This window comes from Podarcis tiliguerta, assembly GCF_965153285.1.
Source record: "Podarcis tiliguerta genome assembly, chromosome: 8".
Classification (NCBI taxonomy): domain Eukaryota; kingdom Metazoa; phylum Chordata; class Lepidosauria; order Squamata; family Lacertidae; genus Podarcis; species Podarcis tiliguerta.
Genome location: NC_139541.1, coordinates 5,349,967 through 5,371,135, shown reverse-complemented (window position 1 = coordinate 5,371,135; position 21,169 = coordinate 5,349,967). Strand labels below are relative to the sequence as shown.

The 21,169-nt window shown below is 44.2% G+C and overlaps 2 protein-coding genes and 1 long non-coding RNA gene across 6 annotated transcripts in view; 1 reads left to right on the top strand and 2 right to left on the bottom strand.

Moving 5' to 3' along the window:
• The window catches only part of LOC310683800 (uncharacterized protein), a 47,676-nt gene extending 39,017 nt beyond the window's left edge, over positions 1-8,659 (bottom strand). Inside the window, exon 1 of the mRNA XM_083454189.1 lies at positions 8,638-8,659. The gene's annotated coding sequence lies outside the window, so the exon portion shown is untranslated. The remainder of the gene's footprint in view (positions 1-8,637) is intronic.
• The window catches only part of LOC310683964, a 61,126-nt gene that overhangs the window by 22,849 nt on the left and 17,108 nt on the right, over positions 1-21,169 (top strand). The gene's annotated exons all lie outside the window — the stretch shown is intronic.
• Positions 8,704-21,169, bottom strand: part of LOC310683656 (maestro heat-like repeat family member 5) — a 161,916-nt gene continuing 149,450 nt past the window's right edge. The window contains exons 2-20 of one of the 3 annotated variants that reach the window (XR_014514479.1): positions 16,869-17,107; positions 16,552-16,720; positions 15,469-15,610; positions 15,271-15,389; positions 15,036-15,185; positions 14,508-14,650; positions 14,248-14,362; positions 14,008-14,144; positions 13,708-13,827; positions 13,460-13,574; positions 13,065-13,199; positions 12,744-12,908; positions 12,311-12,469; positions 12,109-12,213; positions 11,886-11,991; positions 11,576-11,638; positions 11,285-11,467; positions 11,037-11,195; positions 8,704-8,786 (exon numbers count right to left, since the gene is read on the bottom strand). Coding sequence is in view for 1 of the 3 variants with exons in the window: in XM_083453911.1 (XP_083310037.1) it covers positions 11,161-11,195; positions 11,285-11,467; positions 11,576-11,638; positions 11,886-11,991; positions 12,109-12,213; positions 12,311-12,469; positions 12,744-12,908; positions 13,065-13,199; positions 13,460-13,574; positions 13,708-13,827; positions 14,008-14,144; positions 14,248-14,362; positions 14,508-14,650; positions 15,036-15,185; positions 15,271-15,389; positions 15,469-15,610; positions 16,552-16,720; positions 16,869-16,936 (2,229 nt within the window). In the remaining 2 variants the exon portion in view is untranslated. Of the gene's footprint in view, positions 8,787-10,411; positions 11,196-11,284; positions 11,468-11,575; positions 11,639-11,885; positions 11,992-12,108; positions 12,214-12,310; positions 12,470-12,743; positions 12,909-13,064; positions 13,200-13,459; positions 13,575-13,707; positions 13,828-14,007; positions 14,145-14,247; positions 14,363-14,507; positions 14,651-15,035; positions 15,186-15,270; positions 15,390-15,468; positions 15,611-16,551; positions 16,721-16,868; positions 17,108-21,169 lie in introns of those variants that run through there. The other 2 variants (XR_014514480.1, XM_083453911.1) reach the window with 2 other exon arrangements.

The following is a 21,169-nucleotide window of genomic DNA, read 5'->3' as shown; positions in this document are numbered from 1 at the left end:
TGAAATTTTATAGACAATTATATAAAACAGCTGGGAAAAATGATGGAAAGAAGTTAGAGGACTTCTTGAGACAGAAAGGGGTGCAACAAATTCCGACAAAAAAGAAAGACCGATTGAATGGCCCAATTGAAATAGAGGAAATTAAGGCTGCTATAAAAAAATTGAAAAGTGGAAAGACACCAGGACCGGATGGATTTACAGCAAAATATTACAAAGAAATGAAACACATCCTACTTGTACCATTGAAAGAAGTTATGAACAATATATTAAGAAAAGGAGAATTACCAGAAACATGGAAAGATGCATGTATTACATTAATACCAAAACAAGATTCAGATTTAATGCAAGTAAAGAATTACAGACCGATTTCGTTGTTAAATAATGCTTATAAGTTATTTGCAAGTATATTGGCAAATAGATTGAAAAAGATATTGAATGAGATAATTCATAAGGACCAAGCAGGCTTTTTACCTGGCAGACAGATGAAAGACAACATAAGAAATATAGTTAATATAATTGAATATCTGACTGCCAGAAATGAAAAGAAAGCAATGTTAATTTTTGTTGATGCGGAAAAGGCCTTTGATAATATAGCTTGGGAATTTATGTTAAAGAATTTGAAATTAATGGATACAGGACAATTCTTCTTAAAAGGAATAAAAGCTATATATTCAGAATAAAGAGCAAAATTGATTGTGAACAATATAGTAACAGAAAGTATTGATATTACGAAAGGTACAAGACAAGAGTGTCCACTATCACCACTATTATTCATATCGGTACTGGAAGTCTTTCTAAGGACAATAAGAAGAAATGAAATAATAAAGGGAATTTCAGTCGGTCGGAATGAGTATAAAGTGAAAGCTTTTGCCAACGACTTGATACTAACAATAGAAGGTGCAGTTATAAGCGCTAAAGAAGTATTAGAGGAGACAGAACAGTTTGGGCAAGTGGCAGGTTTCAAATTGAACAAAACTAAAACTAAAATGATAGTTAAAAATATGAAACAGGACCTGGTGGAAGTGTTGCAGCAACAAATTGGCATAGAAGCAGTAAAAAAAGTTAAATATTTAGGAATATGGTTAACTCCTAAAAATATTGACCTTTTCCAAAATAATTATACACTGGTGTGGAATGGAATTAAAAGAGACTTGGAAATATGGGGAAGGATGAAACTGTCATTTTGGGGAAGGATTTCTGCTATTAAAATTAATGTTCTACCAAAGATGTTATTTCTGTTTCAGTCAATTCCAATAATCAAAGGGGCAACAATTTTTAAAGAATGGCAAAAAGCAATTTCAAGATATATCTGGCAGTGAAAGAAGCCGAGAATACAGTATAAGTTGTTAACAGATGCTAAAGAAAGAGGAGGCTTCGCCCTGCCAGATTTGAAATTGCATTATGAAACATCCTGTCTCTGTTGGTTAAAGGAATCGATGGTATTAGAAAATACAGATCTGTTAGATTTAGAAGGTTACAATAATAGATTTGGTTGGCACACATATTTATGGTATAATAAAGTAAATAATCCATAAAGGATTTGGAAACCACATATTTCAAAGATCTCTAAAGAAATATGGGATAGATATAAAAATCTATTAGAACAAAAAATACCGCATTGGTTATCCCCAATAGAAGCAATGAGTGTGAAAAAGATCAATATGCATGGAAATTGGACAATTTACAGGAGATTAATACAAAAAGAAGGAAGTAAATGGAAGATGAAACCATATTAGGAAGTTAAAGAACATGTAAATGATTGGCTACACTATCGTCAGGTTAACGAAATGTTTAAACAGGATTTTAAAGAAAAAGGATTTGATGAAAAGTTTGAAGTTGATATATTAAGTAATAAATATAAAATTTTGTCTAAAATGTCTAAATTGCTGCTTGAATGGCATTTGAAGGATGAGGAGGTAAAGTCGGTTATGATTCATTGGGCTAAAGATTTTGGGTATAATATACAGCTGAAAGATTGGGGAAAATTATGGAAGGAAGGTTTAAAATTTACTGCATGCGATGCTTTAAAAGAAAATGTGATGAAAATGATGTATAGATAATATATTACACCCGTTAAATTGGCTAAAATGTATAAGGTAAGCAAAAAATGTTGGAAATGTAAAGAAAAAGAAGGAACATTTTATCATATGTGGTGGGAATGTAAAAAGGTGAAAAACTTCTGGGAAATGATATATAATGAGATGAAAAAAATGTTGAAATATACATTTATTAAGAAACCAGCAGCATTTTTACTGGGCATTGTAGGGGATGATATAAACAGAAAGGACTGTAAGCTGTTTTTATATGCAATGACGGCAGCAAGAATATTATTGGCACAAAAATGGAAGCAAGAAGAATTACCGACGAAAGAAGATTGGAGGATGAAATTGATAACTATGTAGAATTAGACAAGCTAACAGGAAGAATTCGAAACTGGCGGGACCAGAGATTCACAGAAGATTGGTGTAAATTTACGGCCTATTTGAAAAGTAATTGTGATGACCAGATTAAATTTGTAGGTTTGCAAGAAGCTTTGCGAGGTGAATAATTTGAACTATTGCATAACTGGATAAAAAGGGAGACATTAGTTAAGATAATTAAAGGCAATATGAATTTAAGAAATGCAGAAGAAATGATATAAATGGGGGGGTCATCAGAGGTGTTGATGGAAGTCCAAAAAGATTGTATAAGATGTGAAATTTTGTGGTCTGTATGACAACTAATATGTTTAAAAATGAATAAAAATTAATTTTTTTAAAAAAATGTGGAAACAATGTTTGGTTGGCTGACATATCTGCGGGGATTAGGGATTGGTTGCAGGTCTGAGGGTATTGGCTGTGAGCTTTGCTCGAGTGGCGGTTAGGCATTGGAATGGGTATTGTTATATAGATGTACGGGGGGGGGCACCATCACCTTCCCCAGATATTGAAGGGTAGTCCAGTAAAGGATTCTGGGGGGCATGGCCCCGTCTGAGCCTATGGAGGCCAGGGCCCAAGGCACGCCCCCGAGTGGTGACCCCGGGGGAGTGCCTAGTTGATGTGCATCAGCAGGGCTCCCCCTGCTGGTGTTGACCCTTCCGGGTCTTCAAGAAATCTGGCCGAAGCCGGATAGTCGGATAGGACCAATGCCTAAGCCAATACCGCTCATCACCTGTAACCAATAAAGTTGCGGGCAATTTTAGCCCATTAACCTTAAGATAACGGTGTCATGTGTCTTTATTCCTACTGGTGGGAGGCGAGAAATCGCCATGCAACCTGGTTGGCCAATTCAGCTCACAATGCGTTCTCAAAGTCTCTGGGGTCAGTTTGACACCATAGTCCCCTGAGAAAGCCCTATTGAAATTTGCTATCATGCAGCCTAGTGGAGTGCTTGAATTACAAGCTGTTGAACACTCCCCCCGCATCGCTATGTCCCTTGTGAAGTGCTTGTCACCAGATTCTCAGAGATTCGCTTCCCTTTGTTCCCGATCAAAATGCAGTCGCCTGATTTGGAAATGTGGTGCTGAAAGGTCCACATTCAGTGCCCCGGCGCCCTGTTACCATCAATTCTGTTGGAACCGGTCCAAGCCGGTTTGAACCAGCTGAATCCCATTGGGGAAAGTAAATGCGGGTTCCAATTTGACCAGACCAGTTTGAACTGGCCCAGAGTGGTTGGAATTGGCTCAGACTGCTTGGAACAGGTCTAGGCTGGTTTGAACTAGTCCCATTCGGGTGCAACAGGTCCAAGCTGGTGGGAATCGGTTCAGACCGGTTGGAACCGGTCCAAGCGGGTTTGAACCAGCCCAAAGCAGTTGGAAAAGGTCCAGGCAGGTTCCAATTTGCCCACACCAGTCTGAACTGGCCCAGACTGGTTGGAACTGGCTCAGACTGCTTGGAACAAGTCAGTTGAAACAGGTCCAAGCTTGTTGGAAGCGGTCTAGGCCAGTTTGAACTGGTCTAGACTGGTTTGTAAAGGTACAAGCCAGTTTGAACCAGTCTTGGCCAGTTTGAACCGGTCTAGGCTGGTTTGCAACGACCCAAGCCAGTTTGAGCAGTTCCAAGTGGGTTGGAACTGGCCCAGACAGGTTGGATCAGGTCAAGGCCAGTTGGAGTTGGTGCAGGTCATTTGAAACTGAATTTGACCGGTTCAAACCAGCCTAGACCAGTTCAAACTGGCTTCGACTGGCACAAATCAGCTTGGACTGGTTCAAACCAGTCTAGACCTCTTCCAACCAGTCTGAGCGAGTTCCAACCAGTTCAAATGGGTCTGGGCAAGTTGGAAACTGCCTGGACCTTTTCCTACTGGTTTCGGCTGGTTCCAACTGGCCTGGGCTGGATCCAACTGGTATGAAATGATTCCAACTAGTCAGGGCTGCTTCCAAGTGACATAGACCTGTTCCAACCAGCCTTGACCTGTTCAAACCCGTCTGTGCCGGCAATAAAACCCTAAAAGCCTTTCTGCAACCCCAAGAGTGCCAGATTGGAGGGAGGACCATCACTCATCAATTTCTTTATCTACCAAAATGTCCCATTCCCTTTTTGGAACATTATTTTCTATCTAAAATTCAAGCTTAAATAGCCTTCACACCTAAAGGGGCAGAATTGAAATTACCACCAATTGTAGTAGCTCTAAAGCCAGGTGCAAGCAGAACTGCGCATGCGTCGGCGTAGGTAGACGCACACCCGTCTCGCTCTTGGGACTTTACTAATTAAAAGCCTGAAAAACAAATAACTCTCTGCAAATTGATAGCTGTGATAACTGACCGAAAACTGGGCTTAGGTCCAATTCCTGGATTGGGGTGAGTTAGTGTTTAAAATGGTGGTTTATCTATTTATTTGGGAAAGACTTGAGAAGGACTTAAGAAGATGGCCAAGTCTTTGAAGGAGCTGGGTGAAATGATTCAGCGTTCGGAAGCAAATGTTCGCGCCGATATGGAAGACTTGAAAGGAGAGATGAGAAGAATGACTGCTACAGTAGAAAATGTTATGAAAATAGCAGAGTATGCAAAAGAGGTAGCTGATGCAAACGTAAATAAAATAGAATCTCTGACAAAAAGGATTTCACAAATGAACGATAGACAGCGCAGAAGGAATTTAAAATTCTCTGGTATTTTTGCAGATATTGGGAATAAAGACCTGGAAAAGGAGATGTTACAAGGGCTCAAAGAACAAGGAATTGAAATTGAGCAGAATGAAATTGAGAGAGTGCACTGGGTGTTCACGTCACGAGGAGGCTCTGGACTTCCCAGGGTTGTAATTATGGCATTCACAAGAGAGAAGGTAAGAGATCAAATTTATAAATCACTCCGGCAGAAAGCAGACCTGTAGTTTAAACAGCGAAAGGTCATAGTGAGACAAGACTTTTCTCAGGAAACGCTTCAAGACAGGAAACGTATGCAGCGGTTTGCACAACATTTCTACAATCATAAAATCCTCTTTACCTGGGCCTACCTTGCTACACTGTTGGTTTTTAAGGACAGCAGGAAATATTCTGCTAAGAACCCTGGTGAAGCAAAAAAAATGCTAGCTGATTTAGGAGTTGGACTACAAGGACAGATGAGCAAGAACTCTCATGTTCGGAAGAATTACAGGTAGACCAACAGGGAGAGTCGAGTGAAGAATCTCCAGAATCTCCAGTGCAGAGACAAGAGAATAAAAGAAGACGGAAGTCGAGAGGGGAAGGAAACAGCAAGAAATAATATATACTAGAGACATCTAAAATGGTCTTTTGTAAATATATATATGTTGCTTTTTCTGATATAAACTTTCCAAGAGCGAAGGGAGAAGAGTGTGGTTATCCAAGATACCATGAGACAGGGATCATGGAGATCCCTCAGTCTCAGGGGGGAGTTGAATGGGCCAGAATTGAAAATATAATATATGTACACAGAGGGATTAAAAAAATAAACAGTAGCTGGGATAATGGATAGATCTTTAAAGGTTTTATCTTTAAATGTTAACGGGCTGGCCTCAAACACCAAATGCTACAGGGTACTGACACAGGCAAAGAAAATGAAAGTGGATATACTATGCCTTCAGGAGACTCATAGAGCCAAAGCAAACAATAGACCTTTGATATGCTCTCAGCAATGGGGCTTAATAGCAGAATCGAAAGCGACGAACAAGGCTAGAGGGGTCACTATACTATGTAATGCAAATCTTAGGCCGGAGGTTCTGAGCCGGAAAAAGATGATGGTAGATTTATATTCTTAAAAATTAAAGTGTCACAAAAAATATTTACAATAGCTAATATATACAGGCCTAACACAAGAAAAAAATTATAAAGAAAACCTTGAATAGACTGCAGCTTTACGCTGAAGGGGAAGTTATCGTTATAGCAGACTTTAATTGGAATATAAAGAATGACAGTACTTTCAGATTATCTAAATGGGGATTAAAGGATGTTTTTGAGAGAGGAAACCCCAATACCAAACCTACCTTCTTCAACAGACATAAGACTTTCTCTTACATTGACTACGAGCTAATTAAAGAATGGAATGAAATCAGTGTTAGAACGGCAAAGACTATGGGAATATGGATTTCAGACCATGCTCCACTATTTGTGGAGCTGGGATTGGAAGAGGATGGAAAAAGTAGGAGATGGCGGTACAATAACCTAATAATGGCAAAAGAGATTGACAGGGAATATATTAGAAAACAAATTGGTTGGTATTTTAAAGAAAACAATGCTTCAGCCGAGATCCTGGTAGTTTGGGACGCTTTCAAAGCTGTTATAAGAGGACATTGTATACTGAAAGAGATTGCGATTAAGAAGGATTGGTACTCGGGGAGACAGGAAAAAATTAAAGAGATTTGAAATCTTGCAACAACAGCAACAGGTTAAACTTCTAAAGGAGAAGACAGGAGCAGTTAAGAAAGTTAAAACAGGAATTGGATGAGCTGGATATAGTTGGAAGAGAGATAATATGATCAAAACTGGTTTTCAGAGAACCTCCATAGGATCATATAAGAGACTGACAAACTATTTAAAGAAAAGAAGGGATAAACAGAGGGTGAAGGCCATTAAGACCAGAAGGAAAATACTTACACAAAGCTTTAGAGAAATAAGGAAAGAATTTGCAGAATTCTATCAATCTTTATATAAAGAAGAAAATAAAAATATAAGTAGGGAAAGTTTAGGGTTTAAAATCGAAGAAAGTGATAGATTAAGACTGAAGGAGGAAATTTCTCTGGAAGAAATAGAGAATGCAGTTAAATCATTTAAAAGTAAGAAATCCCCAGGATTAGATGGAATTACGGCAGACTTTTATAAAGAAGCAATTGATATCCTGGGCTCAGAACTGAAAAAAGTATTTAATAATATCTTAGAAGGGGGGAAAGCCCCAGATACTTGGAAACTAGTGGAAATAGTAGTAATTGAAAAACTACAAAAGGACCCTACAGAGGTGGGGTCATACAGACCAATTAGCCTATTAAGACTATAAGATATTTACAAAGATCCTGGCAAGGCGACTGGAAAAGGTACTAGCTAAAATAATTAAGGAATATCAATATGGATTTGTTAAGGGAAGATACCTAGGCCATCCTATAAGAAATGTGCAAATACATTTAATAATTTTTTTTAATTTTTTTATTGTTTTAATAAATACATTTATTAACAAGCAGGGTAAAAGGAAAATTGGTGGTCTTAAAATTGGATGTGTATAAGGCCTTCGACACAATTAGGCATAAGTTCTTATGGAAAATTATGCAGGAGATAGGATTAGGAGAGAACTCTGTCGAAGCAATCCGGGAATTGTATAGAGAAGGGAAGGCTGCGGTCAGAGTGAACGAGGGGGTTTCAGATCAAGTCAATATACAAAGAGGAGTTAAACAAGGATGTTCACTCTCACCACTACTATTTGCATTGGGTATGGAGTACTTGGCAGACAGAATACGAAACTCAGTAAGGATAAAAGGATATAAGGAAGGAAAGGAAGAAATTAAGTTAAACATGTATGCAGCTGCTATCCTATTATTATTTACAAACCCCTTAGAGGGTGTAAGAGAACTTATGATAATCCTGAAGGACTTTAAAGAGGAGCCGGGGAGTAAATTTGGAGAAGTCTGAAATTTTATTTTGGGATGTAAAGAAAGAGGAGAAGAAGGAAATTGCAAAAATGACAAAGATGGATATCAATAGGAAAAAAAATTGAATATTTGGGGTAAATATTATTAAAAATAGTGCTAGGATTCCAGATGTAAATTACAAAGAAGCATGGAGAAAGATCAAGAAAGATATAAAATCATGGAAAAATAAGAATTTATCTATTCTAGGTAGGGTTAGAGCAGTTAAAATATTTTTTTTATTTTAATTTTTAATTTTTTATTTTTATTTTTTTATTTTTTTATTTTTTTAAAATTTATTTCAAGTAATTACACTACCCATTAGGAAAATGTGGTTCAAAACATGGAATAAGGTATTTAAAAATTGGATTTTTGGAAGTAAAAGAGTTAGAACCCCAGACATAGTAAATTATTCATTTCAAGAAGAGATGGGATGGGGAATACCGAACTAGGGCAAGAGGCTCTCGTTATCTACTCGTCTTTGTGGATACTCTGACGGGGTGGGTTGAGGCGTATCTCACAAGGGGCTCTAAGAGGCTCTACTGGGTGCAGCAGGTGGCTCACTCTCCAGGTATGCTCTGGTCTTGGTTACCTCCAGTTCTTCTTACAGTAATAATAACGGTTCTCCTTCTTATCTTCTTTTACTACCCAGGAGGAATTGTTGATATCCTTCGGCTCCTTGAACCCCTGGAGTTCCTTGATGATGATGAAGTTGATGTTAACCCTGATGTGCATCTTGACCTTGAGGAGACCAATGACAAACGAAAATGTTTTTGTAAAGAATGCTAAGCAGATGTTTCAAATATATGGAGAAAATGTCACCCTTTATTATGAACTCCCTAGAAAGGCAGCTGACATGTCCCTCATCGCACGACTAACCAGGGACCTTGACATTGTCTTGGCAGGCCTACTGTATAATCAAAGTGGCCTTTTCATGACACCTCCTTCTGAAATGAATGATACCTCCTACCGACATTTCTGGTTCTCCAGAACCACCCAGGGCTTGTGCTTTTGTTGTTATGCCTCTGGATCATGGAACGCCAAATGGAAAGATTGGTCGCATGTCCAGCACCACCAACATAAAGGTTGGCTGGGAAATTACACACAGTGCACTGCTAAGTTTTGGTTGTGGGGTTCCTTCAACGCCTCTTACCAAAGCAACACCACATCCTCAGATCTGTATCCATACTTTCGCCAATATACAGTCAACTTCACCGGACAGGGATCCATCTGTTCTGGCTGGCTGATCAAGGACCCCAATCTTTGGTTCTTGTATAATGGACTAGCCACTAATTACCACCCTGGTAATTATCAGTGGGTGGGAATAGGTGCCTTTACTTTCCCTGTGACTGTGGAGGCTTTTCCTCCTCTACGCTCTCTTAGAAACAAAAAGAGGAGAGAAGTCCAAGGAGAACAGTGCAGTGATGAGATTTTCCTGGCCCGGTCTGTGGGTGCTGTTGGTGGAGGCTTCGTTAGCATCCTCACCATCGGCATACATCCGGGAGTTGTGGCTGAACAAAATCGTGAAGCACTATTTGCCCTAACATGCAGGTTGGAGAAAACCATCAATGCCACTATGCATATCCTCCGACAGTTGCAGTCTGAGATTGAGGATTTGAACCAGATAGCAGCAGCTAATAGATTTGCTCTTGACTATCTCCTCGCCAAATCAGGAGGTTTTTGTAAAATAGTCCCGGGAAGGCAAATGCAGAGTGAAGTTTCATGACCTCAACAACACTACTGAGGACGAGTTGCCAAAATTACAGGCCCTTATAAATGATAACCATTGCTGCGTCTGTCGATTCTTGAGCATATTTTGAATGGGTAACAGGTATTCCTTATAGGTTTGCAACATACGCTTCTGGTTTCTTATTGAATGTTTTTTTAAAAAATCTTAATGATTTCTTCATGAACTTTGTTCCAAAAGCTTTTTATCTCCTTACACCCCACCATATATGGTACATTGTTCCTATCTCGGTGTTACATCTCCAGCACACATTGGTTTTTTGCTTATAGATTTTTGCCGATTCCTTGGGGCAGGGGTTAGGTACCATCGGTAGATCATTTTCATTAGATTCTCCCTTATTGTATAACATGCTGTGAACTTGAGGTCAAATTTCCACAGCTAACATTATGTTGTGGCCAAAATCCTGCGCACACTTTATCATAACATCCTTTAGCATCTCGTCCTTGAGTTCCCATTCCAAAAGTAGATCATACAACCTAGATAGGGTCTTTTTATTAATTTGTACTAATTCCTTTTGTAAGAATGACTTCTTTTCTCCAAAACCAATTTTCTTATCATGATTAAATATATGCACTATTAGGTGATAGTGAATCCAGCCGTAACAATACTGTTTAATTTCTTCATACAATTTGATTTTTAATTGGCCCCGTTCTACCTTTATTAATTGTTGCTAAGTTGCCCAATTTGTGCCCATGTTTGTCTTCTTTACCGTTATCATCTCCACTGGGGATACCCACCAGGGTATTTTGGGCTCTAATAGTCTGCGGTACTTATCCCAGACCTTGTATAATGAAATTCTGACTATATGATTTAAAAAGTCCTTATGCACTGCCACTTTGTTGTATGTTAGGTAGGCGTGCCATCCAAACCTCGTATTCCAACCTTCTAAATCTAATATATCAGCCTTCTTCAAGAAGGTGGGGTTGTTTTAAATGGTTGTTAAATGTGTTATGTTGATTTAGATTTTGTATTTGTGGGATGGAGTGTTGTTTCAGGGCTTTTGTATTGTTTATTAGTGTGCATACATTAGTCTTGTGGCTCTTTTTAGTATGTTTTTATTATTTTAATTTATATTATGTTCTGATATTTTTATTATGAATTTTGTGCAGTGATTATTCTTATTATGTATTTTGTGCTTTGTATACTTGGTGTTGTGATTCAAAATCAATAAAATCAACAATCAAAAACAACATCAACAATAAACACAACAACAACAAAAAGGTTTCCTACCGCTGTGTACGGACGGAGGGTCGTGAGGGCAGCACCACTCCTCTTGGTCCATCCTGATGGCGCTGATGTTCCTGGCGCTGGTCCAGACTGGATCCCTCGGAGAGCAGAAGATGGTATCTCTGCAGCACAACTCTGATGTTACGTTGCCTTGGCCTGGCGCTGCTGCGGATGTTCTGTTAGGAGGAGAAAGGGGCTCCTTGAGAAACCTCACCTCCAAACAGCCCACCAGATGTCCCAATAGCCCACCAGATGCCTCACTCACCTGGCATGCAGCTCAGGAAGTCCTGTGGGTAAGGCTCCCTGTGAACGCAGTGGAGCAGCCTCCTCAAAAAGCGCTGGACCCTGCCTTTCTTCCGATGTTTATAGGCCTGCTGCATGATGTTCAGGCAGCTCCTCCCTGTCTGCCTGAGCCCTTCTTCCTCGTGCTGCTGCATCTCTTCCAGCCCTGAGTGGGAAGGGAGAAAGGTCTGAACATACATCTGGGAATTTGCCTTCCCCTGAAGACCTTTCTGAGCAGAAGCATCCCTCCCTGCCCCCCGTACGTCTCACTCACATGTTCCATAGGATGCCATGTCTTGATCGTGGATGAAACTGGCATCCCGGAAAGCCAGATGACCTAGAGAGAGAGGGGGGGGCAAGAAAAGGGACGTCATCTCGGTGCAAAGCAAGGGGAGACAGAGGCAGCTCGGCAGGAGGACAGGTATGCTCTAGAGGCCTCCACCCTCACGGAGCACTCAGAGCAAGATCTGGGCACAGATGGAGGCCTACCTAGCAGGTGGCCTGGGGACATGTCCATCCTCCCTGCCATCGTTAACAAGACGTTTCTATCCATCCCTACCAGGGAAGGACGTTGCTTGACTTACCCAGAAGCAGAGCTGCCACCCTGGAGACTGATGGCAGCCTGTTGGCGGACGGCTTCGTACATGTTAAGGCAGCACTCCGAAGGATGTCCTTGCTGAAGGTCTTGCTCTGTGGGCAAAGACAAAGCAGAAGTGGCATCAGAGAGGCTTGAGAGCGTGGCAGAAGAGCCTTGCACTCCCAGAGACATGCCTGGGCAAAGCTGCCAACGAAGCAGAGGGACCTTACCAGATGCTTGGCAGCCTGGTGCAGAGCAAAGTGGAGGCTAAATTTGTTGGAACGAGCCCACCACTTGACTTGTGGGGCTAGATGGGAAAGAGCCCTCCTTGCAGCCTGCAACACAAGAAGAGAAGAGGGTTAGAAATTGCAGTACATGGTCTCGGAAGCTCCTGAGAACAATCCCTCCTACTGCGTATGTCTTCCTCCTCACCTTGGCCACCTCGTCCTCGTCTTCGAGGTGAATGAGGACCACAACCAGTTCGTGAATGGCTTCTTCTTCTGTTGATGTTATTGGAAGCCTTTGGTCTCTCATCCAGCCCCGAAGCAGCCCCAGATGTTCGATGGCTGATGCCCGGACGGAGGCTTCCTCCTGTAGGCAGAAAATATCAGAGGTTGTATTTCTCATCAGATCACTGGGGTGTTTTGAGGCTGCTCAGCCCCCTATCCTCCTCCTGGGGGAGACTGGGGGCAGGGGTAACTCTCCCCCTGCGTTTTCCAGGCAGGCTTCCAAGAGAAGGTGCTCCAGAGGAACACCCTCCTGAAGCCAGAACATCTCTGCTGCATGCCAGTCTAAACCCCACCCTTCCTCTTCCAAAGCATTCCTCCTCCACCGGGTGTGATGTCATGTTTTCCTTCGTACTCACATGGGCAGCCAGACCGCAGTAGGTTGCCGCCAGCATCTTCAGGTCTTCCTCTCCCAGCTCCCTGGAATGGTAGGCTTGGTCTACTAGCTCTATCAACTCTGGGAGGACATCAGCTTCTGCAGAAGGGAGGGAATCCAGCAGCAACAGCCGCAGAAGCGAAGGGTCCTACACAAAAGAGAGAATCTTTTCAAAGGTCTGAAAGGCCTCATGCCTTTTAGCACAGGCCCTTCAGTATTGTGCCAGCAAAAGAGTGCTGGACCATGATTAGAATCGAGATCTCTACCCCCCCTCCCTCCCTCCCTCCCTCTGAGCATCACTTGCCATGTCAGAGTCCAGAAGCAGGGATATCCCTCTGACGCTGAGCTTCCGGACTTGCAGGTGGTCGTGTGCCAGCCAGTTGAGGAGCTGCTCCAGTGTATCTTCACAGGGATAGACCTCCAGATGGCAGCTGAGCAGCTAAAGAGGCCCAAAGAGAAAGAAACTCTTCAGTGATGAGAGGCTGAGGCAGGTTCTCCTTTTACCCACCATTTGCAATTCTGCACAGAGCAAACCCACTGAAGTGAATGCACCAAAGTTTGCCATGTACATCAAATCCAATGGGTCTACTCTGAGGAGCACTAAAACAGTCCGTAGGCTCAAAGTAGCCCAACACTCGGCAGAAACCAAGCCAGGGCCTCTTTGCTGCACCCATTTCCTCCCGCGTCAGTCCCCCTCACCTCGATGTAGATAGCTGCCGCGACTTGTGGCACTCCGGCAAAATCCTGGTCCTCGAGAGCAGCGATGATGCTTTCCACCATGGGAGGGATCCACCAGCGTCGCTTTCCGACAGCTCTGTAATGGAGAAACAGATCTTGGTAAGGAAGGGAAAGACACCGCAGGAAGCAAACAGGGGCACAGTCCGATCCCGTGCCTTCACCTCCGTTTGCCAGACCACTGGGGAAGGTCACCGCGTTCTTCCTCTTACCTCACCATGGCAGACAACCCCTGGCTGAAAGTCTCCCGGCAGAAAAGCTGGTCGACGATGGCCGCCTCCACTTGCTCTCCAGTGGTGCCCAGAAGGAGGTGCAGAACTTCCTTAGCCCCTCTGCAACAAAAACAAGGCCAGTTTTACCAAGAGGGTCACACACTCAAATTCCTTCCCCATCTTTCCCTCCCTAGGAGCCGCCTGAAGGAGAGCCTCCCTTGCAAAGCCAAGCTGGACTGGAAACCCCCCAAGGCTGAAGGGGGAAAGACTCCATTGGTCCCTTTTCAACACACTACTCACCCAAGGAATTCCTGGTCATAATGGAAGTTCATAACCATCCCCAGGAGAGCGATGAGCAGCTGTGGGAAGTTCTGGTGCACAGCTGCCTTGTAGTCCTCCATCCTGAGGATGGCGTGCAACAGGCTGGTTAGATGTTGCTGGAAGAGAGAGAGGTGAAAGTCACTTTCTCTGCAGAATACAGGAATCCCTAGATATTACCCTGGGAAGAAGGAAGCCAGAAAGCAGGTGGTAGGTCCTTACCACTTCGGTGGCAGATTCCGCCAAGGGGCTTTCGTAAAGCTGCTTGGCCGTCAGATGGATCAGTTGTTCTGGGTCGGCCGATGCTAAAACCTCCTTCCACGCTCTCTCGCAGTCTCTGTGAATGCAAAAACAAGAGCAATGGTCAGATTCTGCTTGCTGCCATGCTCCAGAGAGAGGAAATGGCAGCAAGGGCTTTTTGAGCAAGCCCTGCAGCTTGCCAACCTTCCCCTTAGCCCAGTAGAACCTGGAGGGCTCCATACCTGAAGGGAAACTGGAGGAGGTATCCAACCACTTTGTCCAGGTGGTGGTGTGACAGTATGGACAAAGCGAAGACGGCCATCCTTCTGCCTTGAACTGTAGGCCCCTGGCTGATCTCATAGAAGGCCTCCAGCAGCACCTTCACCTGTCAGAAAAAAGGAGAGGGTTGCTTGGAGAGTACAAGGAAGTGGGGCTTTCTGCAGGCGGATCCCTCCATCCCTCATTGAAAGAGGGACCCTTGACCTGTGCCACCACAGCCTCTTCCTTCCAAGGTACCACTCAGGGTCCTTGGGAGTATTGGACCCAGGCAGCTCCAGGGCTCCAGTTCTCCTAGCCATTGTGGGCCAAGAGAAGAAGCTTGCCAGTCTACTACAAGAAGGAGGAGGATTCCCCATCCCTGAATCCATGGCTGAGGTTCTTGTCCTGACATTGCCAGGCCCCTCTCAACTAACATGTGTCCCGGCCACCCAATGGCATGAGGTTGCCTCCCCTACACCAAAGCAGAGAATCTACCTTTGCAGATGCCTTACCTCCACTTTTGTGCCGCCAAACTGCTTGATGAATTCTTGCAGTAAGTGGGAGATATCCAGTGGGTTGAAGCTGCTCTCGACAACCAGGTCTCTGGCCAGGAAGCACACGGCCTCCAAAAGCTGCTCCGCAGGGAGAAAGGCGCCAAAGACCTGAAACAAGAGAGGAAGGTCAGAGATGCCCACAGGGCAGGGCTGGGGAGCAGAAAGCCCAGGTGCTTGAGAGACAGCGACTTACCCTTGCAAGCGAGTAACAATTATTCACGAACAGTTCAGGAACCGGTCCTCCGGTGGATCTGAGGACCTTCTCAGCTCTGGTGATAAGCGTTTGGTTCCATGACGTTCGTGGCAGCATCTCTGCAAAGGAAAGCCAAAGGGTTAGTTTGGGTCTTGCTCACCCCCAGCACCTTCCTGGGATACATTCTTCTAGTCTTACCTTCGTTGCGCCGCAGGATGGGCAGAAGATGGCAGAGAGCCTCTGCTGCCCGCTGCCTGCTCTCCGGGTCCGGATCCAACGCACAAAGGCAGGAAATCGCCACCAGTTGGCCAAAGGAGGATGCAGAAACCGCTACCGATGGCTGAGAAGAAACCCAGAGAAGGGTTTAGCATCCTCTACAGAAAAAAATCCATTTCTTTTTGACTTCCCACCCCTCTTTTCCTAATGTTTGCTTTTTTCTTCTTTTCTCAACCATTTTACTGACTATGGCCCAGCTCTGTTCTCTAAACTGAGTATGTGCTGGGATGCCTGATTGTCCCTTGGGCACCTTGCAGGGTGGGCCTAGAAGCAGCAGCCTGAAGGCCTTGACAGCCCTACATGGTTGCAATGCTTTCCTTCAGTAAAGCCACTTCTGAGCTGGAGAGGAGGTGGGGTTGTGGGCTTCATGCCCTCCCCCTACGTACTCGGGGGCTGGCTTGCAGCCCCCGCAAGAGTAGGGAATCCTCGGGCGCGTCATCTCCCTTGCCAGCCAATCGGCTGGCCCGGGAGGTGTGGCCAGCGCTATTTAGGGCCGGCGTGCCTGAGGATTCCCTTTTTCTCCCAGTGCCCCAGCAGCTCCGGTTTTCCCACCTTCCCACCCTTTAGGTTTGGCTCTTTGACATTGCTATGGACTTCGGTTGGTCGCCGTCAAGGGGCCTGGCAGGAATTTTTTCCACTTGGCAAATTGGCACCAGCCATTTGGTTTTTTGCCTATCTCATAGCAAATCGTCACAACTTCCTCAGCATTGGCGGTTAGGCATTGGTAAGGGTATTGTTATGCAGATGAGTGGGGGGGGAGCACCATCACCTTCCCCCATATCAAAGGGTAGTCTGGTAAAGGATTCCGTGGGGCGCTGCCCTGTCCGAAGGCTATGGAGGTGAGGGCCTAAGGCACGCCCTCGAGAGGTGACCCTGGGGGAGCTCCTAGTTGATGCAGTGGCGTAGCGTGGGTTGTCAGCACCCGGGGCAAGGCATTAACCTAAAATACTGGTGTCCTGTGTCTTTATTTCCGTGGGGGAGGCGGGAACTCGCGACGCAACTCACATTTTCCTGGATCTTCTGCAGGAGGGTGGAAAGATCTCGGAGCGCCTCCCTTCGGATCTTCCCACTCTTCATCGCTGCGATGACATCCGAAAATCTGTCCTTCAGCCGGTCCCTGCTGTCGCTTTCAGGAAGAAGATCAGCCGCATCCATGGAAGCTGTGGTTGGGATGCTGAGGGGAGAGAGGAGTAGCACTTTTGTCAAAAGGGTTTATTGCCTCCCATCCTTCAAAGACCCCAAGCACCACCACCATAGAAATGGACCGGGTTGTTTTTTAAAAGCAATTGATTTTATGGGGGAGGGGATTAGCACAGGATTACCTTGGAGGAAGATCCTCCCCATCTTCCAGGCTGATTTCTTGTATTTGATCTTCATCAAAATCAATTCCCTGTCCATGAGAAAAGAGAAACAGGAACGTCAGAATGTGAAGAATGGATCAGACCCATTCATGTTTTTGTGCTGATCAGGAAAGCACAGACGAGGTAGGTTGGGAAACAAACTGAAAATCTCTGGCCTCCATTTCCTTAGAGACCTTATTCATCCTTCTATTCATTTAAGCCTTCGGTTAAGAGTTTGGGTGTAATCCTTGACACCTCCCTTTCCATGGAGGCGCAGGTTACAACAGCCAAGGCGACATTTTTCCACCTTTGCCTCATCAAGCAGTCGGTCCCTTACTTTTCCTGCCCCAACCTGGCCACAGTGATCCATGCGATGGTCACCTCCAGGCTTGAGTACTGTAATTTGCTCAACGTGGGGCTGCCTTGAAGCTGTCCCAGAAACTCCAGCGGGTGCAGAATGCTGCAGCGAGGCTCCTCATGGGGTCTCTGCCATGGGAGCATATTCACCCAGTGCTTTTCCAGCTGCACTGGCTCCCGGTGGAGTACAGGGGCAGATTTAAGGTGCTGGTTTTGACCTTTAAAGCCCTTCACAGCCTAGGACCCTCGTACCTACGGGACCGTCTCTTCTGGTATGCCCCACAGAGGACCTTAAGGTCCATATATAGCAACACCCTAGAGGTCCCGGGCCCTAAGGAAGTTAGATTAGCCTCAACCAGAGTCAGGGCCTTCTCAACACTGGCTCCGGCCTGGTGGAACGCTCTGTCTCATGAGACCAGGGCCCTGCAGGATCTGATTTCTTTCCGCAGGGCCTGTAAGACAGAGTTGTTCTACCTGACCTTTGGCTTAGAATCAGTTTGATTCCCTCTTCTTAGAGCTCTCCTCCAAGTCCCCAGATTTTGTCTCAAATGCATGGATTAGATTGGAAACGGGGATGATGAGAGTGGAGGCTAGCATCTGCCTAACATCAATCTACAAATGGCTGACATTGAATCTGCTCCCCCGAGGGATAGCCCCTTTGATCCTCTGTGGCCAATTCCAGTCGGGCTGGCAGACTGCAGTCCTGAACACCCTCCGGAAACTGGGTTTTGCCCCTCAAGCCCTTCTAAGTCTGGGCTTGGGCCAGGCAAATGTTACGGTCAGGCAAAGAATATTAGACACCGAGAGACAGCAGGACTGTGCAAGGTGCCCCAACTATAGAATTGGAGAAAGAGGCACGTAGTAAGATCATGGATCCCCTACTGCTGAGGCTCGCCGACCTCCCACAAAAGCAAAAATTTGACCTTTTGCTGATAGGCAAAGAGCAGAAGACCTGGATGGTCGCCAGATTCTGTGTACAGATCTGTAGGCGCAGACCATCGCCCAACTCAAAACAGTCCGGCATGAAAAGCCCTGACTCTGAGTCAACTCCCTGGGATAGTTTATTGTTGTACACTTGTAGTGAAGTTAAGGATTTCAAACTTTGGTCAAGAAAGTGAGGCATCTGATCAAGATCTATATTTTAAAATAAGCTTAAAAATATATATTTGCAAATGCTTGCTTCATGCCAGACATAAAGCAGCTGGCAGTTGTTTTGTTTTCCTGCACAAAGGCCCCATAGATTTATAACACCAGCTGGAGGCAAGTTTCTCAAAATTATAGAAGGGAAATTACAGGCTGGGAGCAAAGGTGATACAAATTATAGAATACAATCAAGTTGCAAAAACACTAATTAAGAGTTGGTAAATAGTTTGTCCTGGGCCTCTCATCAGCCACATTTTCCTAAGGTTAAAGGGCAAGGGCTAATACCGACAGCACCTGGCTGGGAAAACCGAAGAGGCTGCTCTAAAGTTGCTTTTAGAAATTGCTTTTGAAACTGTTTTTACTAAGTTCTTCTCTTCTAAAAATCTATTTATGTTATGTATGAAATGTATTGACTTTAGTGTAATTATGCAAAAGATCTAGAAAGTAAGAAATGTTAGATTCTTATGTTAGATTCTTATTTCTTTGATGGTGTGTGAGAAGGTGAACTCAAGATCTCTGTTTATGACAAAAATTAAAACCATGTGCCAGCTGTTTTAGCCATTTGCCCCTGTTGCCAGGGGCAGAAGGGCAAAAGAGCAAAAGGGCAATAGGGCAAGGATGATCTGGTAATTAAGGTGCCTTGTCGAGGCAAATGTAAGATATATGATAGAAGGAAAATATAGCTCTTTGTCTCCCATAAAAGGTAATAGGAAATGGGTGTATCTTTTATGATTGGTTCTAGCAGACAGCCAATAGGAATTTCAACCAGCCTGATTGGACAGAGGCAGCCAAAGGAGGAGTAAGGAGGCTGGGCTGAGGGAATATAAGTGCTGGCCACCAGGGCTGGAGTGGGCAAAGCTTTGGTAACCATATACCACTGTGCCTATCATTTATGTGTCTGACAAATAAATTATTATTTTAATTTCTCTATTGCTGCGTTGAATATTTCATTCCAGCTAAGCGTTAACCACAAGCAGGGTGCTACAAAAGGAGCAGAGTATGGTGGGTAATCAAAAAGCCACAAGAGTTATGGGAAAGAGGTCTGTTGCTTTAACCCTGCAGACCGACAGTCTCCAAATGTGTAAATTGTTATCTTAGGAAGGAAGTTCTCTAGTTTGATTTGGGGGCTTGACACCTGGGGCTCCAGCTATTCACACCCACCTAGTGTTGTTATCAGTCTTTTAATTACCTGGGAATAAAGATCCTAAGAATGGCTGAGAAAGAGGGCTCTGCAACCTGCAATTCGCCCGGCTGTTAGCGTACCACTTTTGCTGGCAGCCATCCTGTGTCTCTTTGTAATGGAGATTCCTGCTGACTTTGTAATATGGATCTACTGAAGGACTTTGAAACTATCCTATCTCTGTCTTTGTTCTTAGAAGTGAGTATCTTAGTTAGCTATACTAAACAATGTTTTTATTTTATCTGCCTGCAAGATACAAAAGATGTGCCTGCTTTTTAAGCATGTTAACTTTGTGTTTTTTAAAATAATTTTTTAAGCAAGAAACTTTCTTTTGTCTTCTGTGCCAATCTGAGGGAAAATCTAAGTCCACTGCCTGACTACTTGGTTACGCAATATCTGATGAATTTCTGCCTGCAAGTTTGTGGAAGCAGCTTGCAGAGTGGGGCAACCGGTAACAAAGGAGCATAGTCTTCTCCCTTAGACCATTTCTCTTGCGTTTTGTTTTGTCAAAAAGTAAATGGCTGCCGGCCTCCGTTCCAGAAACCTGACCCAGCTGGAGGGTAAGGGCAGGTGAGGGACGGGCGAGTGCCCGGAGCCCCTTTACTACATGGTGGCAGCGGTGGGATGGAACTTCCCTGCAGAAAGGCACTTTGATTTTAAATTGGCACGAATCTTTTGTGTACTACAGGCGTTTTATTTTTTGGGGATAGAGATAGTCAGGAATTATGGAAGCCGGGGCTTCCCAGGAATACACTTTGCGTACTGTGGACGAATGGGGTCCGGGTGGAGAAGGCTGTTCCCTTCCTTCGGAGACAACGCCCCCCAACCTCCAAGTCCCAGAGCGGAATCCGCTTCCTGGTTTTTGGGAGATCCCGAGTCGGAGAGAGAGCTGGTGGACGCCAGCGAATTAAGAACTCTTCGGAAGGGTGGGCGGGAGTCCTGCAACTTGGAGAGAGAGTGGGTCACCTCGTGAGGAAGTGGAAGCTAGGATGTCCTCCACACGTCCTAGAGGGAACTATCTTGTTTATGCAGAGCCCAAAGAGATGGAGTTTTCAGAGGGCGATGCGGTTGAGTGGGTGCAAAACCCAGGCCAAGGTGGATACCGGTGCCATGATAAGTTTCCAAAGATGGGCCAGTCCATTCTTATGGGGCCGAGAGTCAGCCGGATGGCTTATGAGTATCAAGATCTGTGGCAGCAGCGTAACTATAGAGACTTAAAAACTATAGCAGGTCTGATATAAGTCTTACGACGCGCAAACCAGTAACAATTAATAACTGCAGAAAAAAGAAAGAACTTCTTATTAAGAAACCCGAAAACGGGAGGGTAGGTGGTCAAGGGAGGTGTAGGGAAAAGGTTTAAATATTTAAAAATATGTTTTAAGGAAAAGGACAAAAACAGTAATGAATGTCATTCCTGTGTTATGTACGGATATTGCTTATTAATCTGTTGATTTGTTTTACTTTTTTTTAATCTTTTTCTTTTTTTCTTAAGAGAAACTCAATAAAAAGAATTAAAAAAAAAAAAGATCTGCGGCAGCAGCTGCAAGAAGTGTCTGTGGGAGACTACCGTCGAGAGCGTCCATCGCGCGACATTCGCAGAACA